We start from the raw sequence: 22,961 nt of genomic DNA on the forward strand, positions 1-22,961 counted from the left end.
CAAGAGTAAATACGTTTACAAAAGGAAGAACAAAACAGAAAGAAACCTTGTTTTTTGTGGGGAAAATGCAAGTGTTCAGAGTAAGTACTTTCTCTTGCTGAGACTTCTGCATTGGTGGTGAAGACATCTAACTTGAAAACAAGACGATATGAAGAGTCATATAACCAGAGTGTGTGACTAGAAAAAGACTAATAAAATTATTCTGCTGATACTGAATTTCTTATATCTATGAATAAATCCTAATCTCATTTCTATAGAAAAAAGAGAATGGTCCAAAAGTTTGCTAAATACTAGAAACTTCTGAGTTTAGAAAATCATGTAGGTATGTGCCTATTGTATCTACAGTGCAATGCTCTGTGTGCTGTACAAAATATTAGAGGTATATGTTGTCGACAGCAAGTTCATAGAGCTGAGCCTTGTGGTTGTTTATATGAGAAACTGAGAACACACACCACCTTCTTATTTCCTGTGTTCTTGGAACAACTTTGGGAAGCACTGGGTAAAAATACCTCAGTCTTTGGAGAGGTTCAGATTTGAGGTTTTTTTTAACAGTCGTAGGAGCTCTGCATAGCACACTGCTAGCTCTGCAGTCCCCAGTTTAATATGGGGATGCACCAAAAAGCATGTCCAGGCTGTTACATACAAATTAAAAAGCTGCTTGGCTGCTTCTGCTTGGCTTAACTCTGGGTATCAGGTGTCTCTCTCCTTTCAGGCTTCCTCTACAGTTGCCTCCCTTTATCTTTGTGTAAATATCTGCATGGCTGTTTGCTCTTACCCTTGCTTCATCATCCTTCCGCTGTCCTGTCCGTGTGCTGTCCCCTTAAGCAAATAGCTTAAAAATCCCTGTACTCAGTAAAATTGAACAGGTCCTCTCATCTGCCTCTCTGCTAATGCTTTGACTTTTTCTTGGAGAAAAAAACGCTTTAGGAAATGTATAAATCTTATAGAAAAGTAAAGTTAAGTACCTTGGTGAGATTTGTTTTGTGCCCTTGATGAAGCTATAGCTCCTCTCGCAGCTTTGGGATTGTGCAGTGTTCTTCTTTTCCATTTGTTTTCCTTGATTTCTCCCATAGTTGCAGCCTTCTTCTGGAGGGGCTCTTTTTTCATCTGTTCCACTTCTCATTTACTCCTCTATTTCCCATCTGTTTCTTTTTTTTCCTTCCAGAAATATTTTAGGCTTCAGTCAGTCTTCCTCTGTGCATTACAGTTCTTAGTTAATTCTCAGGCCAGGAGGTTAGTCCAGACAAGGTTGCACTTACAAAGTCTTCCTATCTGAGAGAATTTTGTGGTTGTAGTCCAATTTAGTGTAATGATGAAGTCAACTGTCTGACACTGAGCACATCTGGAGATAGTTGTGAATAGATGGCCACAGTCACACACTTTTGGAAGAACTGAAAAGTTTGTGCACTTCTTGTTATTTCAAATGAATGTGATTTATGAAAAATAAAAAAAAAAATCTTTCTTCCCCTGTTTGTTTCCTCAAAAGAGCTATGGGGAAGTGATATGGAAAACAAATACTGGGAGGTGGTAGAAAATGTGACAGCTTTATGGATCTGTGGAGCACCAGTGTAAATATACTGTCATTTTTGGTGTCGAATAATTGTGCTGGGAACGTCATTGCGTGTTCTCAACCTGCTGGCTGATGATGGGAAGGGTACATGGAAGTGTTTTATCTCTAGGGTGAACTGGCTGTCTGGAAGTGTTTTGTACAAGCCCGGTAAGTAAAACAGGTCACATAACTGAGGAAAATGTAACAAGCATTTTTTGTGCTTCTGTGCCAACTGTAGGAGAAAAGGTCATTATTTGTCCAGGCTAATCAGCCAGAGAGTGAGAGAACGGGGGGAGCATCAGTGAAGAATTATTTCCATCACCCACTAGTTTTCCGGTTTGTTTCATTTTAATGGCAACTGCCTAATTTAAGATATGCATAAGGCTTTTAAGGCAACTAATTTAGTGAGAGCCTTTCACTTTGAAACAGAACAGATAGTTCAGTGATTATCTCACTTTTTCAGTGTGTGTGTGTAAAGGTCACTTCTCTTAATCTGTAGAGATCGGCTTTTTCTTTCATATGAATCGTTTCCAGGTCAAATTTATATTGAAAAGAATGCAATTATGTGCAATGAAGCAGTGCTAGATCTTGCTAGCGTCAATGCTTGATGTTTAATAGTGGTGACTTGGCTATCTGCTCTTCTGAACATGTTGTTTCCTGACAGATGGGAGGAAGCTTAGTGTATATCCAGTTGCTCAGGTGCCAATGTACATAAACTCCTCTGCATCTTCTGAAATTGTTTTGCAATTAGATTGGCAGAGGCAGTTGATTCAGTTGGAGGTATTAATAAATCACATAAAAGCAGGTTTCAAGGTGCGGCCAATGGTTACTGAACTGATTTCAGAGGCAATAAACCAACACTATTATCCCAGCGTACAGCAATCTCTTCCTTATATACAGTCTCATGTCTGTACAGAGGTCCCTGGGTTTATTTGGTTTTCAGGTATGTTTTTGCCTCAGTGGATGTCACCCAAAGGACAGGGGATATATGGGAGCCTTCCTACTTTTTTTGGTGAACTACTGGTGAAGGGCTATTAGAAATCCCTGTTCCTTGCATAAAGCTCATTTTGGTAGCGCCCTCAGTTTTAGAGGTTGTGAAATAACTTCCTGTATCTTTTGTAGGTTGAAGATAATGTATTTTTCTGCAAAACTTCTCATTTGTCCACATATATATTTTTAGAAGCTGTTCATCTATGACTATGGAAGGTTTATGTAACTTCTTTTCAGGCCTAAATGATTCTATTCTTCTAAAAAAGCAGCTCAGTAGTTTAGGATAGGTTGCACAGAAGCTAGGCGCTAACTCTTAAGGCAGCCCTGATCTTTTCAAGCTTTTAATTTCTCTTCTGAATTTATTTTCTGAATGCTACTTGTCATGAGTACTATAGAGAACAGTTTTCAGACATCTTTGACCACAGAATCACAGAATGTTAGGGATTGGAAGGGACCTCAAAAGATCATCTAGTCCAATCCCCCTGCCGGAGCAGGAACGCTTAGATGAGGTTACACAGGAAAGTGTCCAGGTGGGTTTTGAATGTCTCCAGAGTAGGAGACTCCACAACAGCCCTGGGCAGCCTGTTCCAGTGTTCTGTCACCCTCACTGAGAAGAAGTTTCTTCTCAAATTTAAGTGGAACCTCTTGTGTTCCAGTTTGAACCCATTACCCCTTGTCTTACCATTGGTTGTCACCGGAAAGAGCCTGGCTCCATCCTCGTGATACTCACCCTTTACATATTTGTAAACATTAATGAGGTCACCCCTCAGTCTCCTCTTCTCCAAGCTAAAGAGACCCAGCTTCCTCAGCCTTTCCTCATAAGGGAGGTGCTCCACTCCCTTAATCATCTTTGTTCCCCTGCGCTGGACTCTCTCCAGCATTTCCCTGTCCTTCTTGAACTGAGGGGCCCAGAACTGGACACAATACTCCAGATGTGGTCTCACCAGGACCAGGCTCTGTCCAATGCAGTGTGAGATGAGATTCTAGTCAGTCTCCTGGCACAAGGGAGGAAGGACATTGCGTGCTGTTAGGCAGATTCCTCTGTCATCATGCCTAAGCAAGAGAAAAATAAAAAGTGGAGTAATCCACTTCCATTGCAGTCTGTAGAGATCTTATTGTTTTAAGTGTGATTCTTGGTTTTGTTTTGGTTGGTTGGCTTGGTTGCTTTTTTCCCCATCTCAGAAAAACACTTCTTGAGCTGAGATTAAGGTTTCTTTCAGTGGAGTATCAGTTGTCAATCTTGAGTCCGAGTCTCTTCACTTACTTTCCTCAGTCTGCCTGTTCTTCTAGTATCTGAGGGGGAATGAAAGTGGCCAAGACTCCATAATTAAGCTTACTGAGAAATCCATTGTTGGAGTCTCGTGGGTCTGGCTTGCTGCCTACATGGTGCGCTAGAATCACTACATGGAGACCTGTAAATTATATTGCTACTTCACTTTAATTATAACCTTGTTCTCTCTGTAGTGTCTCAACTGCTTTCTTTTTGTGCTGCAGGACTCTGCCAATGATCAACACCTCTTGTTTAATTTCACAAACCTGGTTAAGGGTGGTTTGCGGAGTCGTGATCCCAGGCAATGCTCTATCCATAATTAACAAATGAATGCTAACCAGAAAATGGGTTGCAGTCTCAGTCTGCTAGCAAGTGAAGAATGATCATTGAGTAGTAGAGTAATCCTAAAACTACTTGTATGTGTAGTATTTGGGATTTAAGGTACTGTGATGTACTTGGTGGGAAAGGCTTTTTTTACTAGGAGTGGGAAATATTTAGGTGTTAATGCCAAGTGCGAAGTTGTCCAAATATGGTGTAGTCAGCCCTTAAAATGAGTGTCTGGGCCTGTGTCATTTAGCAAACTAAAGTTTTATTGTTGTGTTTACCATGTATTTTTGTTAGTGGCATTAGTGGATGTAAATTCTTTTTTTTTTTTTTTTTTTTTACCTTTTGAGTTTCATCTCTTCTGAATAAATGAAGAAAGTGACTATGAAAGCACAGCATCTACCATCTGTTTCCATCAATGAGGAGAAGTCAATAACAAGGTAAATTATTAAAACCCCTACATTTAATGACAATTAATTCAAGCTAGTCCCCCCTACTCAGAGGATCCTGTAGGGAGCTGAGCCCATAGCAGCAGCAATTCCTACAACTTGCCTTCTGTGAAGTATCTACAGGACAAAGTTGCCCTTTATTTGGATTTTGAAGAACAGAACATTAAAGCTTTTGGTCTGTGCATTTTGTTCATTAGGTAAAACCGTATTTTTAGTGGATACTGAAATAAAATTTCATATTAGGGAAGAAGACCTTCCTATCTTTGAAATCGAGTGGAATGGAGCATGAATTCCAGTGTTTAACTCGAGCTCTACTTGTTTAAGATACAGGTTTTCATCTCTAGCCCCAGATGGCAGGCTTTATTTGCAGAAAGACCAGTCAGGCTGCAATCTCTATTCTGTGGCAAGTGAAAGTGGTTCTTTAAAAAGCTTGGAATTTCACTTGGACTGGCTTTTGTGGGCTGCTTTTCCACAGTTAAATCTGGCTGGTAGGAATTCTTCCAAATGGTGCCATAAACCCTGGCTCTCCTGGCATGTAGTTCCATCACTTTTTTAGGGGATTAAATTTTCCCTTGCTCCCCAGAGCACAGGAGTTGGAAGCGGGGGCTCTTTTCTCACTTCACTTCCATGCCTCTTGATGTTTCTGTGGGACCGCTGAAGAAGCAAACCATAAATGCACCCAGGGATGGAGCCTAGGGTAAAATGTCTTGTGCTGCCATAGGTATTTGCATCTGAATCCTGATACTCTTATATGCAGCATAAGCACTGCTCTTCATTTCTCCCTTCTTAAGGAGGAGTGTTGGAGCTTTGCCCAAAACAGACAAGCAATAAAAGCATCCCTTCCCTTCTCCTAAATAGTTGTTCTCTTTGTATTGATGCTGCTTTGGGACATACTGCTTCTACATCAGGGGTAATTAATCTGTGTGAACTTTTGTATGGCATACAAAAGCATTTGGAAATGTTCTAAATGAACCAGTGTCTTTGTGTTTTTGTTTTTGGTTTTTTTTTTTGTTTTTGTTTTTTGTTTTTTTTTTTTTGTTTTTGTGTGTTGTGGTTTTTGTGGTGGTGGTTTTTTCCTCCTGATCAAGACCATTTTGCATTACAGTCATGGTTTAAAGCACTTTTCATGCTTCTTTGCCTTAAGAAAAAACTAATAAGCATTTCAAGAATCACTAGTGTATTCCATATGTACTCAAACTTGCTCCCAGTGGAATTTCCAGACTATCATCCCTCACCTATGCCTTGAATCTGCTGTTGGGTAACTACTCTTCCAGTGGTATCATGCAAATCTTGCTGGCATGGCAAGCCTGCTCTTTGGGAATTACACAATGGCTGGATCAAAAGGCTGACCAAAGCATGTGAGATTATTTGGCTGGCTGAAATATTGTGTCTTTAAGCATAGCTGTCATAAATATCCATGGATGAATGCACAAGGCTTAGGGGAGAAGAGGACACAGGTGAATTGTTCTGGTTTAGTATTTGGAATGAACAGAATTTGGGATCTCTTGTGGTTTACCACTGCGAGCCTTGACCTTACTTCTCCCTTGTATCCTACCTTCTTTACTGAAGAAAGTGGTGAATCTGCAGTAAACATTACCTTTTTTTGGGTTTATCACTGTCCTTCTACCAGTTACTTATCTTTGGCTTCTGTTGATGGCTGCATTCGGCTGTTGTCAAAAAGCTGTGCTATGGGGATCAGTCTTGCAAAACAACAAAAGCCACTGATTTTTCTGGCAGCATAACTCTGAGATGACAACCATCTGGATCTTGATTAGGGCCATCTTTGGGCCTCTGTAGTGAAGTTGTGTTACACTAAGACTCGTTCTAGAACTAGTAGGCTGGTGCATGTGTTGCTTCATTTTGGTGCTAAAAAAAAAAATAAATTTTTCTTTTCTGTCATCTCTCCACTACACAAGGACAAATGAGTCAGTGTGAGCTACTGTTAAATCTCTCCCTCAGGGCTTTTCTAATGGCTTGTGTGGTTCATCACAGCTGCTTGCACTAATGCAAGACTGAAACTTGAAAGATTTCAATGTGCAAACTTCTGTGGAAGTTACTGGAAAGTTTTTCTAGACAATGCAAGAAACTAAGTGGAAATTTTCAGAGCTTACTCTGAGAAATGGCATCTGCCTCAGAGATAGCCCTTAAAACATCACTTAGTGCTTTTAGACTGTGATTTTATTTGCCTATGCTGCCAACATGGACTAAGAGTAACAGCTGGGTCTCAGATTGTGACCTAAATCCATATGTATTCCTAATCTGTCTTCAGGGAACTGATCTACCCAACTTTTTACCTGGAAAAAGCTTGAAAAAAATAACAGCTGTCAATAAAATGATTGCCAAAGATATTAGGCTCCCAAGCATAAAAAGACTTAGGTTTTAAACATTCCACAAGCAGGTCTATCACAACATAGGTCAAAAAAACCTACATCTCTCCTACTTGTATGTTAATCTTATATTGCATATGTATTTTGCCTGTCTATGAGGCCAAGATGTCCTTAATCTTGCTGACCTTTAGCCGATGTGATCAAAATTTTGCTTATACCTGATTCATATCGAAGTCCATTAACACTTTTTGTGGGTTGACCCAAATATGATCCCTCATAGCTCACGAGACACGAAGAACCTGTGATGAGCTATTCCAACACAATTAAATAAAGGCTTTCACCACCCATGTTACTAGGATTTAAGATGAAAGTGATTTGAAATAAATGTTGAAAATGCTGTTTTAGAGCCCAGCACTCTTGATAAAGCCACTTCAAAATATGTTTTGAGGAGTTGCAGTAAGTTAACAAAGTAAATAGTTTACATCCAGAGTGTTAGAAGAGAATCCAGTTAACCTTATTGAGTTTAGTGGTGCAGCCCTTGTCCTAATGTTACCTGCTGAATGAAAGCCTGGTTTATATACTCCCTTCTCACCAGCTAACAGCACATTGCCAAGTTTGATTTATTAGGTGGAGCAAGGAATGGATAGAGTATGCCAGGGGAAGTTTTTCACTTGTACACTCTGCATTCCCCCCACTCCAAGAACATGCGCACACACACGCTAACTGGCCTCCAAGCTCCCCCCCTACTTCCCTCTCCAGCCTGTCAGATGTCTGCCTGCCTCACTCCAAAGGAAGAAGCAGGTGCTACATGTCTGTATCCCATGTAGAGACACACCATGATATAGTTCTGCTTAGTGTTATTAAGAGATATGTATCCAGATTCTTTGGAAACATAGAAATAGTACCAGGTGACTGAGAAACCTCACCCTGTTGAAAGTTCCTGCTTGAGCTCTTGAAGGGACTGTGGACAGCGAAGGCTGAAGATGAAAGGAGAGTGTGTGCATCATAAGCCACAGAAGAAGGTGTAGGCTGCTGGAGTAAGACCGTATGACAGTGTCACAAAAGATACTTCCATTGTCTAGTTGGTACACTTAAAATCAAACATAGCAGTTTCCACCTACATTATTTGCATTTATTAGTGTAATCCATCCTTTTCCTATTCTCTTGCACTGATTTCTTGGCATTTCCTAATATCTTAGGTGAGATCCCCTGAGCAATGCTGATTTTTTGTTTGTTTGTTTGTTTTTTAAGTTTACACAGTCAACTGTGCAGGCATTTAAACGGTCAGCTTGAGTAAATTGAGGCATAGTCTGATCAGAGGGATGCTATGAAATAACATTGACTTCCCCCTTGAAAATATCCTTCTGGTCTTCTTTGCAACAACTAACAAGCTGGTCTTGTTCCTGTTCTTAGGGGAGAGATCACTCTTTGGTTTGTAATCTCTGATAAGAGTGCCACTGTCACCACTGATAATATCCTTGCAATTTGGGATGTAGGTGTGTTGTGACTTTTACAGGAAAACAACTGTTAAAAATTCTGCTGAAACTATACATGATAGTGTTTCCTGTTCCCCAAGGCTGTATTGTGAAGCCCCTCTCTCTAAATATATCTCTTGTAGAAGGAGGTGTGTAATATTTTGTATATGGTTTTGGTTCATATATTCCTGCACCTCTGATGTTATTTCTTTGTTCTTGGTGAAATCTGGTGAAATATTTAAAATGTGATTTCTACTGAGTACTACTGAGTAGCATTCTTGTGTGTGTGGTTTTTTGGGGTTTTTTTGGGGTGTGGTGGTTTGTGTTTTTTTTTTTTGTGACAGTGTTAGAAGTCAACTTTTGGTTTTGGGGTGTTTTGTTGTGGTGTGAGTTTTTGTTTTATTTTTTTCATATTTTTTTTTTAACTTAAAATTGATGTAGAAGTTGCAATTGTGCTTCTGGTAGTACATAACTCTTAAATAGTTTCAATAAGTCTCTGTGGAACTTACTGAGAGATGTGTTTTGCCTACATTTTGGCTGTTATATTATCTCATACTAGACAAAAACATGGAAGTAATATACAGTATTTGGAAACAAACTTGGTGTCTTCACTCACCACTGCAAGACAGTACATTAAACCATTTTGATGGTTATTCATCTCATTTGGTGCTTCAGGGTTTGTCTGTGAGGAAGAATGCGTACCTTTCCATGCAATTGTTTCCCATGTCTAATTGTCTCTGCTGGTGGAAATTGCTTTCTTGAATTACAGTCTAAATGTTTGCTGTTTAATTGGTTTGGGGAAGAGCATTTCATTCTTGATGGTCCTGAAATAGACATCACTTAATTCTGTCTTTGTTCAGCCCTCCTTTAACCTGAGCTGCAACTTGCTTGTCTTCATCATGATTCATACCACTTATCACTCCCCTTGCTCTTCTTCGGACCCTGTCAACTTGGTGTGTCTCCTTCTTCAAAAGCAGCTCAGTCTCTGCTGGAATTTCCCAGAAGGTTTGGCAATCATTCAGTTAAAATCCAGTAGCTAAAGTTCTTTCCAGATGAAGTTGCCAAAGGGAGGAGGCAGAGGCCATGGCCTAGCAACTCGGCTGTGCAGTAGCTCTAATTTGGTAATTTTGAAATGTCATCAAATTTGAACCATTTTCTGAAACTCTCTTCTTCTGCAGTGTTGCAAGTTTTTGAAAGGTGGAGAGAGGCATAGTTATTTCCCAATGTGGGTCTTAAATACTAAGTTTTAAACATAATTAGCACCAGCGTGTCTCACATTGCCTTCCTGCCTCTATGCAGTGTTTTTGCAGCAGAACACTATACTACTTTTTTTCAATTGCATCATGAATTTCTATTTGAAATCTGAGATGATGGGCAGGCTTATCCTTGCTTGTTGAAAGAGGTTCTCTTCATCTTTTTTCTACTGAGCAAAGACTTAGTGCAAATCTGTTATGTTTCAAGTATAAAGAAACTCAAGTGTTTTGTCTAAGTATGCTGTAGATATTTTGAAATAAGAAGAGTATCTGAAAAAAGTACAAAAAAACACATGGAAACCACCATGTGGGGAAAACAAATTGTAACCTACTTCATTTGCAACATTTGTGCACGGGAGTGTTGTTCCTGCTTGCTTTCTCCTCATAACTGTAACGGAAGACCGAAGTACAAGTTATTCTAGGGCATTGTTATTACATCACATCAGACTGTGACTAATTAATTTCCGCTGTGTATCAGGTCTTTAAACAAACAACTTAGAAGCAATCCAGGATCTTGACAAAATTTTATTCCTGGAGTTCCTGTATTAATCATTAACAAACATTTACAAAGATTCAGTGGGTAACACAGATACAGGGTGTTACGCTGCCACTTATCACCTGGATTTTACAGTGACAGAGATGTTTAAAAATTATTGTTTTCATTGTGATCTTTTATTTTAGAGAGCAGCTCAGTTCTCTTCTGAAGGCTTACAACTCTTACTATTCTGATCAAGAAAATCTGCAGCTGTCATATAATCAGGTAAGGGTCTATGTAAAAATAATACAAAAAGCACAGCATAACAGTAGGAAAAGCAGTAACAGGTGCTGATGTTTAATGCAGCTATGCTGAACGGTGTGAGATACCTGTTTTGTGTTAGTATATTAGATGGAGTATTTCACTGTAAACAAAACAGCACAGCGAGAGTCAGATTCTGTGAAGAGAACAGAAATAGGTATGTTCAGACTAGTGAGAGTTTCAGATTTTTAAGTGTGATCTCCTCACCATCGCATTGCATGTACCACAGGAAATCATTCTTTGAGGTGACTTCTGAAATCTTGTATTATTAGCTGGGAGTGAGCAGAACTGCAAATCTTCAGTGTGCAGTTCCCCCTTGTCCCTCTTGCTTGAGCCAAAAGCATGTGATGGCAGGACTACCATCACTCTGGTCAAGGAGATACTGTCACTTTTTCCTCAAATGTTAAATCTACAGTACACTCGTAAGCATAGCCCCAGGAATGTGTCTTCTGTGCAGACTAGAAGAGCCTGTGGCACTGAAGGAATGATGGAAGTATGAACTGTCTCTCATACCACAGAGTGCCTTGTTTAGAGGTCTGAACTTCCTTCTCCTTCACAAGCTGCATTTCTCTTGTTCTGCTGATATTAAGACCCAAAAAGGACACTGAGAGAAATTTGGAGCAAAAATGGTCTGAGAACAGGTAGTCCTTTTCTGTCTGAGCTCATTCTGCTGTGACAGTTTGATGTCAAAAAGAATGGGACCGATAACGGTGTTTGGACTGATGCAGTGCCCTGCGTCAACAAGGACAAATTCATTAACTGCTTCTTTTTCATTTACCAGCAGTAATTCTTCCCCTTCCTACCTTCTTAGTGCCCTGGTTTCAGAAGAGCTAGTCGTACAAGTAGAACAAATAGGATTTGACTTATAATTGCATGGAGCTGCAGACATGTTGCTTGGAAAAACTCTTGGTTAAAGTCCTACTAAGGCTGAAGTGAGATCAGGTCAGCAGTAGCTTTAGCTGTTTTGCAAATACCTTATGGATGGGGATTACATGAACTCTCTGGGTAACCTGTTCCAGGACTCTGTCTTGACCAATTTCAACATGTTCCTGTTAATTTGAGTAGAAATCAATTGTTATCAGTCTATTATTATTTGGTTAATATGCAGCACTGCTTACTTTTTATATACTCTTTTTTTTTTTTCTTTCCCCCCCCCTCCCCCCCCCAGCAAGAAGGAAGCAAACCATTTATTGAAGGGATCTTGTTTATATTTTGGGGAGTCCGACATCCTATCCAATTAAAAATTCAGGATGAGAAGCAGATACCCTCTTTTGTAACTTTGAAGTCCACAGAAAGTGTGGGTTTGTTCCCTAGTAAAAGGTAAGGGTTAGTGGTAAGCTATTGTCTATCACAGGTTACTTTCCAAGGCACCTCAGGTGTGACACCATTGCTTCTCAAGGCGAAGTTAAAGCCAGGGCTTTGGCCATGCGAATTCTGTTAAAACACCTTAGAAATACACACAGATCATCTGCTTCTTCAGACTGCTGCCTGTGATGTTTCATGTTAGAGTGCATTGTGCTGATCTGACACTTGCTATATTTGGCCTATCTTTAAAAAAAAAAAAAAAAAAATGGAGGTAGGTGCTTAGAGTATTTATTCTTTTTGTTTTGAACACTATTTCCCAAACCTTGGTTAGTGATTTTTTTTTTTTTTTTTTAATTACATCTGATGAACTAAAACTGAGTAATGTGTAATAAGGAGGCTAAGCCAATGTTTACCCTGAACAATTCCCTGATAATTTTTGTATTCAAGGGCTCACTTTCTTAATTACCCACTGCCTTAAGCTGCGCATGGTACATGTTTGAACTGTGGATTTAATTCTACCACCCAGTGTAGCTCCGGTAAAATCCCTGTCTCTTGCTTTTGACATTAAGGGATGTCACTTGTCAGGAGTAACTAACAAACAACTTGAGTCTGAGGCAAATCTGGTTCTCTTTGTTTACCTTGACCAGGTCTAGTGGTATGGGGTGTGTGTGGCCTTTTAGGCAGTTCAAGTTTAGCTTTGCCTTTTATTTCTTAAGAAACATATGACCGGTGGAGATTTGAATCTTAAGGTAAATATTAATTAATGATAACAGAAACAGGAAGCTGCCCTGACTTGCTTTTTTAAGGTAGGCAGAGCATCTTGACTGTTTGATCTTGAATGAACTTTTTAAATGTATGGAACAAAACTGAGATTGTTTTTGGCCCGTTCATTGGAGTTAGTTGAATATTGTTTTGAATATATATATGAAATGAGTTTTTAATATTTTTCCTGAAAATTGGTTTATTTTCCATTAGAGCAGTAACAAACCAAAGACTTATTGCTAGAGAGTTTATGCAATGATTTATAGAAGTATTGGCATAAAGAAATCTGGGGTTTGAAGCAGGCTGCACTGAACTCCGTGTTCCCCTACAGAAATGGTTTGGATAACATGAGAGGCCAGTGGGGTAACTTAATCTTTCATGTCTCCATCTGTGTTAAGACATGATGTGTCTTATGACTGTTTGTTTAAACTATAATACATGGAGTTCTTTTTCTGTATGCCTGCCTGCTATCCTTCCTGTGGTTTATCCAAGGCATTGCTATAAAACAGATAAAGAATTACTACAAATAATTTAAGGAACATCATGGTCAACGTTCAACAGGCTCTAAATAGGACTGTTGCATTTGGGATCCCTAGTCATACCACACATTACCAACTAGTTTTATTACAATCTGAGCTAAAAATTACTGCCTTCATATACTACAGTGAAGTCTGTAGTCATAATCTATACAGTTTTGAACAGCAATAGGAATGTATTATGTGAAGCCTGGCTACAGGATAAATTTAATTCACTGAGTTAATGAGGAGTAATTAACTGTAACTGTATGTTTGGTGTTTCAGGGGAATGACTCGCTGGGGAGAATTTGATGATCTGCATTGTCTTAGCAGGGAGACATTGACATCTACTGAAGAAAAGCTGAATCTTAAGCAAAGTTCGTGTCTGTGCTCTTACATTCCTTAAAAATTCTTTGTTCTGTGACCATGCAAAAATAATTTGACCTTCTCTACAAGCAAAGGGAAATCTGTCTCTGTTAAATGTCTATTGCATGCTAGTGAAATACTGGCATATGACAGGTTAGTGAAGATAATTACTGTGTAGATAACTTTTCAAATAGACAGTAATAACGGGCTGTGCTTTCATCAAATAAATAATTCCCAAGAAGTGAACAAAATGTTAAAGTGTGGCCTTCGCAAACAGCCTGTTGCTCTTAGTTGTACACCCATGCACTCTTCTACTACCATCCCCCCAGCCGCCTAAAAAAATAATGCAAAAACCATCTCTCCACCAAGAACCTTCCTCCTGTGGTGCTGCTGGCAAGGAAGGTAGAGAGCAGCTGTACAATATGCTGATGTGGTTTCATTTTGTCCAGGTTACCCATGTTACGAAAGCTGTACTCTGAAGCCCAAGAGCAAGAAGGAACATGATTCAGCTGCCCTGCCCAGCACTGTTAGCAATGCTGCTGTGCGCAAGAGGACCAAGTTCCCCACGATAGCAAGGACAGAAGTAGAAACTCACAGGTTTTCAATTAATGGACATTTCTACAACCATGAGGTACAAATGTTTATGCTTGTGTCTCATCATCTGAGGTTGGCTACTGGGACATATAAAAATGTCCAGCAAGCTTCTGGACTTCCCCTGCCCCCTCTCAGCCAAGAGGGGCACTCCCCACTGTTCCCCATCACTGGGCCTTGGGCTCAGCCCCTGCGGTCTATTTTCCGGGTCTTCTTCAGAGGTAGGTCAAGTCTGTGTGGCCAACTGCATGAGGCAAGGGTGTGCAGGATCCTCAGTGGTGCTGCATCCTGGCGGTGCTGTTTCCTTCTCCTGAGGACTCTGCCGGCCCTTATCTATATACCCTACAGCTTACTCTGGAGCTTTTGAGTCCCAGCCGTTGAGTAAAGGAGTTCTTATAATATGCTCTTTTGCTGCTGTTTTTATTCCTAGACATCAGTTTTTACTCCAGCTTTTGGATCAGAAACCAAAATAAGAATAAACAGCCAGATGAGAACAAGACAAGTAATAGAACAATTGCTTCAAAAGTTTAAGGTAACTATCTGTGTGGTTGCAGAAGCAAGTGCAGCCATGTTTAGAAATGTTAAATCAATTGTGTCATACCAGTGCTGGGTGAAAGGCAGGAAATAACTGGGAGGGTATAGTTCATGGAACAGAGCATAGGAGAAAAAAAAAAAAGAGCATTTTTTAAGGAACAGTTTTATTTTACAAATATTTCACAGCTATTTGAGTCTAGAAGAGGTATTTTAAGTGTATCGTTGCCAGTGAAGGAAGAACCACAGAATGTATAAACTTGTGCACAGGAAAGGAAAGCGCTGCTGCACCGTCAGCATTTCCCCACACAGAGGAGGGCTGTATGTTAAATGCACATGGCCGTGCTTCCCTCTAATGACAGGCCCTCATAATTGTCTTTTGCTTGAAACAAAAGGGAGTTCTCTTATAGCCTGAGTGGCTGAGGTAGGTGTTCTGTTAGATCCAGGCACATCAAAAGCTCCAGAAAGTCAGGATTAAAAATCATGCTCAAGATCAGTGCCACGCTGTCTTCCCCCCCTCCCCCTCCCCCACCCTTTGGAGTTTTTTTGGTACCATCTTCCATTAACATGATTACATGATTATACTCCATCAGAAATATATATTTACCTCTAGTGCTGTGTGTTTCTCCAATATCTTTATTCTACATAGCTTTTTAGTGTACAATTTTTGATAACTCTATTTAGCTTGTCTAGATTTGCTATTGCAGAATGACTTCACATACTTAGTGAAACTTGGTAGTGAAACACTAAAAAGGATAATTTGGCTGCTATGAATAATAACATATTGAATGGAATTACTGAGCAGGTTGTAAAGTTGTAGAGAATAAGTCAAAAAGTAAGTGTTGAGGAGGACTGCTATTTTCTGAATGTGGTTGTGTAGACAAGTGTACAGGAAGAGGTCCTAGGGTTTTACCCTAGTTCTAATACCCTTGGTATATCTGCTGATCACCTGAAAAGGAAGTTGTCTGAACTAGTTAAGGATGTTCCAAGGAAACGAGACTGGAAAGATCTGTTATTGTTGAGAGGGCATGTTGCTGATGTGGGCAACATGATAATGTAAGCGAAGATGATGTGGTGGGGCACAGGGACAATGAACATGGCAGCACAGCTTTATATCTTACTCAAATCCACTATCCTTTAACTTTTCCACTGACGGGATCCCACTCTCAGACTTAGATTTAAATATCTGAGTTGAAAAGCACAGAGAATATCTGATGCTAATTAAATGTTAGGGACGTGTATCAGTCAGTCTGAATAGATTTTTGTTGTTGTTGTTTTGTGTTTAACAGATAGAAAACAGTCCACATGAATTTGCACTTTATATTATCCATGCATCTGGAGGTAAGCCAGACATTGCTGTTTGATTGCTTCATCTCTGATTATCCTGTGTGTGTGTGTGTGCGTGCGTGTGCACCGCTTAACTGGGAGTGACAGAATTCATCCCAGGCGTCTGTCCTTGTTTAGGCAGTGTAGGCATGGTGTGGCTTTTGGGCTTTTCTAGAGACATGTTAGAGATGTGTGGTCCTCTGATGGCAAGGAAAATGTGAGTACTTTGTTCTGTGTGCTCTGAGTCCTGTGAGTGTGGTTGGTTCAGCTAAACAGGCCTTAGTTTTTCCTGTATTCGACAGCTGTGTTTAAGATGCTTTTCTGGTCTAACTTATGTTCTGCACAGCCACACTGCAGCTGTGGGATGCCAGGCTCCAGCTGGTAGTGTCACAGACACTGGATGGTTTGGATTGTAGTCTTGATTTGCAGATGCCTGGTTTAAAGTACTAATTTTGTAGAGGAAAATTATTGCTTATGCAGCATCATCTATTCTATTGCTTCAGGATGAAGGAGATTTAATCTTTATTAAAAGGAAAACCTGAAAAAATAGGAGAGAGAACTGATGGGCATGTACCTTAAATCTCAACATACAAAGTTGAAGTGATGTTTCACAGTTATGGAGTAGCTGTAGTTTAGGGAGTTCTGGTCAAGCTGATGGGCCTGGATCAGTCTCTTAACTGCATACTTGGCTACCTAAATTGCAACTCCTTTGTGTCAGATATACCAATTTATTTCAAAATGCACAGCATAAGTGAGGTGACACGTCCTCCTGCATTTATGTGTTAGAGACTTGATATGTATCTAATAATTTTCCGTCAGTCAAAGATAGGATCTTTGTCAATAAAAAAGATTGCTGATTGCATGAGGTACCTAGAGGCTATGTTATATGGTCTGTGAATCATGACATTTCTTCTGAATCACAGAAAAGAAGCAGCTGAGGAGCAGAGATGTTCCCTTACTGCACAGACTCTTGCAGGGGCCCTCCCAGAAGATTGCCAAGTTTTTTCTCATGGACAGGGATGTGGAAGAGATCAGCAGTGACGTACGTATATCTTCAATTCTAAAACTTCACAGGGTTTTTCCCAATTCACATACTCACTAATGTGCATTTCTTGTCTTCTTGATAGGTTGCTCAGTATCTTCAATTTCATCTTCCCTTTTTGGAATCAATTCTGCGCAGAATAAATGAAGAAGAACAACAGGAGATTCAACAAACAATTGCAAGGTAAATAGAGGTAAAATTAGTGGTGTTGCTTACAGTCCAGGTGAATATTTACAGTTATGGGTTGGCTCAAGAGGTTTATGTAGCAGTGTGCAGTTAGAGCACTGTGGTGTGACTGTTTGAGTGAAACTTGGTGGGATTTATAATCCTTTCTGTATCCTGCATCCCCAGATGAGCTGTTGCTGTTAAAGATTCCAGAATAAATACTAGGCTACATATACATGGGTGGACCTTCCCAGAAAATTCAGATCCTTGTGGTCACTTCTATTGGACTTCTTTTGTTCTAAGCTTTACACTGGTTCCCCAGTTTTTACTTGCTGCTCCGTATTTCCTTGGAAAGTATAAATGCCGTAAAGACTGTGATACTATTCAGATAGCCATAGCGTTTAATCTAGATTAGTGCCAAATTCTTGACATCCCTTTAAAACTTTGCTTCTGATAAGTGGTGTGTGTTCTTCTGATGAGAGTTCAAATGCACAATGGGTACAAGTTATAGACGCACTGGTATGTCTGAACATGTATCTGAGATCAGAGGTCAAAAGCAATGAGAGTCTGTACAATTTTATCAAATTACCATCTGATAATCACTTTGAATCAAAGTGGTAGGGAAATGTAAAGAAAATAGTAAATAGCCATTGCCATTTTCTATGAGAAAAGCTTTCATTACAGCAGTTTTCAGCCATTCAACTGGCATGTTAAAATTTGGGTTGAACTTACGCAGCATTCTATGCTACTTAAATGCTTGCTCCCTCTCTTAATTTCAGGTACCTTAAAGAGAAGAGTATGATATGTCAGCACCTTCATAGTCGAACTGTTCAAAAAACAGAGACCATAGTTTGATGCAAAAGGTTTATTGCGAATACTCCATGCACCGCTTCTGCCAAAGGACAGTAACCATGTTTACTTCCATGTGTTGTGACTGAAGATTACTTAAAGCACAAAGGTGTTCAAAGTGCTGAAGCTTCTCTTATTATGCAACTGAAACTGAACTCATGCTGCCTCAGCTCTGGAACACAAGTTGGGAACCACCTAAGATGATTCACTAAATCCCTCGGAAGTCAGATGCTGAATCCAGCTTGACAATTCAGATAGGGAAAAAATCCTGGGAAAAGCACAAGGCTTCAAAACCTACCATTTTCCAAACCATTAGCAAAAGTTTAGCATATATGAAAAATATTGTGATAACTCTACTGAAAAGAGTAATTAACACATTAAATTAGCTTATCTGTTAAGTGGCAAAAGGTATTTATGTATCTAAGATTGCAGTTAGGCTTTTCACTTACCTTACAAAAATAGGCAAGAGAGACCATGAAATCCCACTGGCTTCAGATTGGTATTAATAGATGCTTAACTTGCTTAAGCTTTGAGCTACAGTTTGAAAAACATAAATTGAAACCCTCCCACTTTATAGCTATTTGGCTCTTAAGCATATGAGAGAATTTATCTCTGAAGTATCTCTTGAACTACAAAATAAGAACTCTGACTAAATACTGTTTTATCTGCTCAGTCAGATCCTGGAAGGCACCTCAGTATTTGTTGTTGTTACTGAAAAAAATTATTCTGTGTTGCTTCTTATGTTTTATATTTGGAGGTGGAAATGAGAAGCGTTTAGTGAGAGAGGCTGAACATCACAGCCATGATAGGATCAGGTTGGTGTCCTCCCCACAAGTGAAATTTTTGGACAGTGCAGTGTACAGGAGCCAGCTGTTGGATCCTGTCTGGTTGAGTCATGTTGAATAGTAAAGCTCAAATTGTAGAAATGCAAATAAAATCTAATTTCTGCACAATTAATTGTCCTCCTGCATTAGGTTGTCTCTTTTATATGGTATCTGTGTTTTGCCTCAGCTAACTTTGGCTTATGCAGATAATAAGAAAAATACTGTGAGATGAGGAAATCAGTGTGTAGAAAATGTTGCCTAGAAATCCTGTGGAATAAATCAAATGTGGAAAACATCACATTGCTTGAGATGCTGTTATTTGTATGGTAATTTAAAAATGAAATATCACTGTGCTAATTGAAGCTATTGTGCTCAGGGCCTCATTTTAATGTGCAGTCTATTATCTTGTCTAGGAAAATAACTAAGGGCAAGGGAGCATAGAGAGGAAAGGTGACAAAAACTCAGCAATCAAGATGCATGGTATTAGATAACATAGAGGTGCAAATGTATAATAACTTCCTTGAAGCAACGAAAGTATGCACACAAGCATCACTGAAATTTCCCCAGGAACCACTCAAATACCTGCTGCAGGAGATATGTACTTGCAAGATAAAGTGAAATTCCAGTCGTCTTGAAGTAGTTCATGGTCAAGGTCCTACCTAAACTCCAAGGTGACAGTTGTAGCCATGTCATGTATTGAGTTGCTCATCCCTCTGCAGCCAGATGCATCTCAGGCACCAGCTGGGTATACAGAAGCACTATGAAAACTGTGCTCAAGTCAGAATAGGGACAGACCTGTTTGTCTGGATTTCTGGCTTTCTTCTGCTTAAGTTACTATAAGGAGCAAGTGGGAACTCGTTAGCAAAGCAGGATTCAGATAGCTGAAGGTCAGGAGCAGGGAAGCAGTCTACACTCACTGGGAAATTGCAAGTGCTACAGAGATCTGTGCTGCTGCCATCTGTTTGTCATTAGAATCAGTAAAAAAGTATTTAGGTTGTTTTTTAATGCAGAATAGGCTATATCTGTTGTGTGTTCCATTCAGTAAATGCTTGAGTAGTTGTATGAAGGTGAAGTATGAAAATTTTTGGAGTATGAAATATTAATAATTCCTTTGTCTGAGTTTAAAACAAAAATCAACGCACAGACCATTTGGAAAAGAAACTGTTTTCAAGTAGGTTCTCCAGTCCAGTGTACACAATTCCTAAATCGAGCCTTTTAGCTATTGTCTGATGTTAAATACTTGAATTTTTTTTTTTATTTGTCCTGCTGAATTGGGACTAAAAGATTCTGGAAAATAACTACAGAACATAGCACAGACTATCTATGGTCTGCTGGGTTTTAAGCACTAGTGAAAGCTGCAACTCTGCTGCAGTGTTAGTTCTTTGGGAATACTGTGGTCATTTAAATGAATAGTTTCTGACAAATACAGACGAGAATGGGGGACGAATGTATTCCAGAGCATTATTGGACATTCAGGGTAAGACAGCTATGAAAAACAAAGGTGATGGAGGAAATAGGGGTTGCTATTGAATTTGGAGTCTAACATGTTAACCATTAAGGCATCAATTAGAGTATAATCTTACCTCAATTTGTACTACCAGGCTACCCTGTGAGAAAAATCCTAAATCAACATGGGATTTACAAAAAACAAAACAACAAAAAACCAAAATAAAACAAAACCAAACCAACCAACCACACAAAAAACCAACAACATCAAAGAAAAAGGAAAATAATAAAAGCTGAAAACCCAAACCCCTCCCCAAATTCCAGAAGACCGATCTTCATCAGAATATAAAATCCTAAGAAAGCACAATGCTAAGAGAAGCCTTAGAGGGTCTTTTTTTTTTTTTTTTTTTTTTTTTTTTTTTTTAATTAAAACCATCACTGATACTTGGGAAGTGCTTGTTAAATATTTCTCCATTGCTCTCAGCTCCCCACCTTTTTCAGACTGTTGGTCTTGGTGCTTCGTTCCCCTTACTGGGGCCTGACTGGCTGCTCATTGTCCTGGGTTCAATTGTTTTTTTTTGCTATGTGAAGATCTGTGAGTTCCTACAGCCTTTCTTACTAAACTTAGCAACTGCAATCTATTTGAGCTTTCCTTTTCATGTTTTCTGGATCATTGGCCATTACCCTTGCTTTCTTTTCAGTGAAATACTTTCTAGAAGTGAAGTACCCAAGAATTGTTCTTATTGGAGGTGAGGAAAATGGACACACAATACGTGCGTTGTAGCGAAAGAGGCACAGGCTCCCGGTAAGGTGCCATGAGAGACATTTATTACAAACTCAGGCTTGCATTTATACTTGCTATGATGCTTGCTCAAGCATTTGCTGATTTGCTAAGTTGGTCGTTACATAAGCGATATATTTTGCATTCCCACCAAAGTTACTGCTATAAAAGCACTTTCTGGTCTATCACAAGTTACCCCCCTGTCTCTGATGTATCAATCCTGTATCAATCCCTCTGTCCTTGATGTATCAAGTAGCATACAGTCCTTGCTTCTTGTATTTTTTCCACTGCTTGTTCTTATGCTGTCGACTCTTGGAGTTTCTCACAGGCCCGATGTCAGAATACTTGCACGGTGCGTTACATGGCTTATTCATCTTGTTTATCTGGTTTTCTTCTGCTTATACCCCTAGTACACAAGCACCATGATAGACTTGAATCAGCAGCTAATAACCAGTGGTGAGTCAGCTTGTGATTTGTTGTAACCACATTGTTATCCGTACAACTCCTTAACAAGTAGTTCTCCTGTACTGAAATTGTGCAGCTGCTTAGTTGTACCTATGTCGTATGTCACATTTGTTCTCATAAAACATCGCTGTTTTTTTCAACACTAATTCTCTAACTTGCCATGGTGATTTTGACATTTAAAATGTTGCATCATCTTCTCTCCATCTTTCTGTCAGCCACAAATGTAGTGCATGTGTTTTATTTTTGTTATTCTGTCCTCAATTAAAATATTGCCTAGCAGTATATACAGGATTAATTCCTATGGGACTCAGTTTGGTTGAGCTCTTCAGTCTGACTCTGAAACTTCTCTCTGGTGACAATACTTTAAGCTAGGCTTGCATTATATGAGACATTTGTTTGTGCAATATTTTACAGATATTTTCAAATACTCCTAGGATAACTACCGCTAGGTACATCCACCAAGAAAATCTGAAAATCTGGGTATCTCCTCCTTCAAGGCACAGGTTTCCAGAAAAAAAAACATTTTTCTTTTACTGTTTTGATTTTTTTTTAACATGTCTTCTAATTTCTTTTTATTTGAATAGAAAGTAAAAACCCTAATGCTGTTTGTGTGTCAAGCTATCTTGAGTATATTGAGTATAAATATAGCAGCCATCTGGTGCTTTCCCTGCTGATCAAGAGTTCTGGCGTTTCATCTTCTGTCCTTTCCATGACATGTTTCTCATCTCAATTCTTCCTTGCCTGCTCCAGGATGCCCAAGATAATATTTTTCTTTGCTTAAAGACAACTTTATAACTCCTCTAGAGCAACCCATATTAGTGAATGAATGCATTGTAATTCAGGGACAGTGCTATGCAAATGCAAAAGTAATTATTTGGTGATTGAAAATAATTTAAAAGTGGTTACAGGCAGATTTTTTTAAAATGGATCTCCTTTGCCTTTATGCTTTGTAAGCCTAAGATTTAGAACAGTTTTATTTTTGTCTGTTACTATTTGGTTTAAGAAAAATAATATTCCATAGCATAAGATGGTGGCCACATATAAACCCTGAATTTCTTCTGTCTGTTCAACTTACTCTTTTGGCGGATTTCCCCTAAGCAGTACACCCTCTCTCTTGACTTAATCTGGGTTTGCGTTACTTGTTTTAGTTTAAATTTTACATGCTATTGATCATTTTGAATCAAAGTGACGGGAAACATGTACGAAGTTTGTGTACAGGTTCCTTCCCCACCTGAATAGAGTTGATGCGCACATTTAACATTCAGGTGAGCTGAACTCTCTGAGCAGATGAGCTTTACAGTTCCACAGCTCAGCAGATTCTTTGCAGGAATTTGATGTTTCATTCTGAGGCACCTCTTTTATCTTGTTTACAGTGGCAAATCAGACAGTGGCAGAACTGTAGCTGGTGTAAACCGTCACAACTTCATTTGTTTTGTGAGTAAAAAGCTGCAACATCTTTTTCTCCACTAAGACAAATGTTTAGAAAAGAGATGCTCACTGTTAAATTTGTCTGTCTTTGTATCACTCATCAAATATTTTCTATTGTGCTATATGAGCTCG

General features: G+C 39.3%; 1 protein-coding gene across 1 annotated transcript; it reads left to right on the forward strand.

Annotated features, from left to right (window-relative positions):
• Window positions 1–4,502: 4,502 nt before the first annotated feature.
• Window positions 4,503–18,972, forward strand: RASSF6 (Ras association domain family member 6; the record flags this gene model as incomplete). Its single annotated transcript, XM_082051247.1, has 10 exons — window positions 4,503–4,573; window positions 10,319–10,397; window positions 11,602–11,753; window positions 13,301–13,392; window positions 13,831–14,012; window positions 14,403–14,504; window positions 15,793–15,844; window positions 16,753–16,871; window positions 16,957–17,054; window positions 17,816–18,972. 10 exons carry the CDS (start codon window positions 4,503–4,505, stop codon window positions 17,889–17,891), a joined length of 1,023 nt encoding a protein of 340 aa, XP_081907373.1. The 3' UTR covers window positions 17,892–18,972.
• Window positions 18,973–22,961: the final 3,989 nt, after the last annotated feature.

This window comes from Streptopelia decaocto (assembly GCF_964273445.1).
Source record: "Streptopelia decaocto genome assembly, chromosome: 4".
In the NCBI taxonomy this organism is placed as follows: Eukaryota; Metazoa; Chordata; class Aves; order Columbiformes; family Columbidae; genus Streptopelia; species Streptopelia decaocto.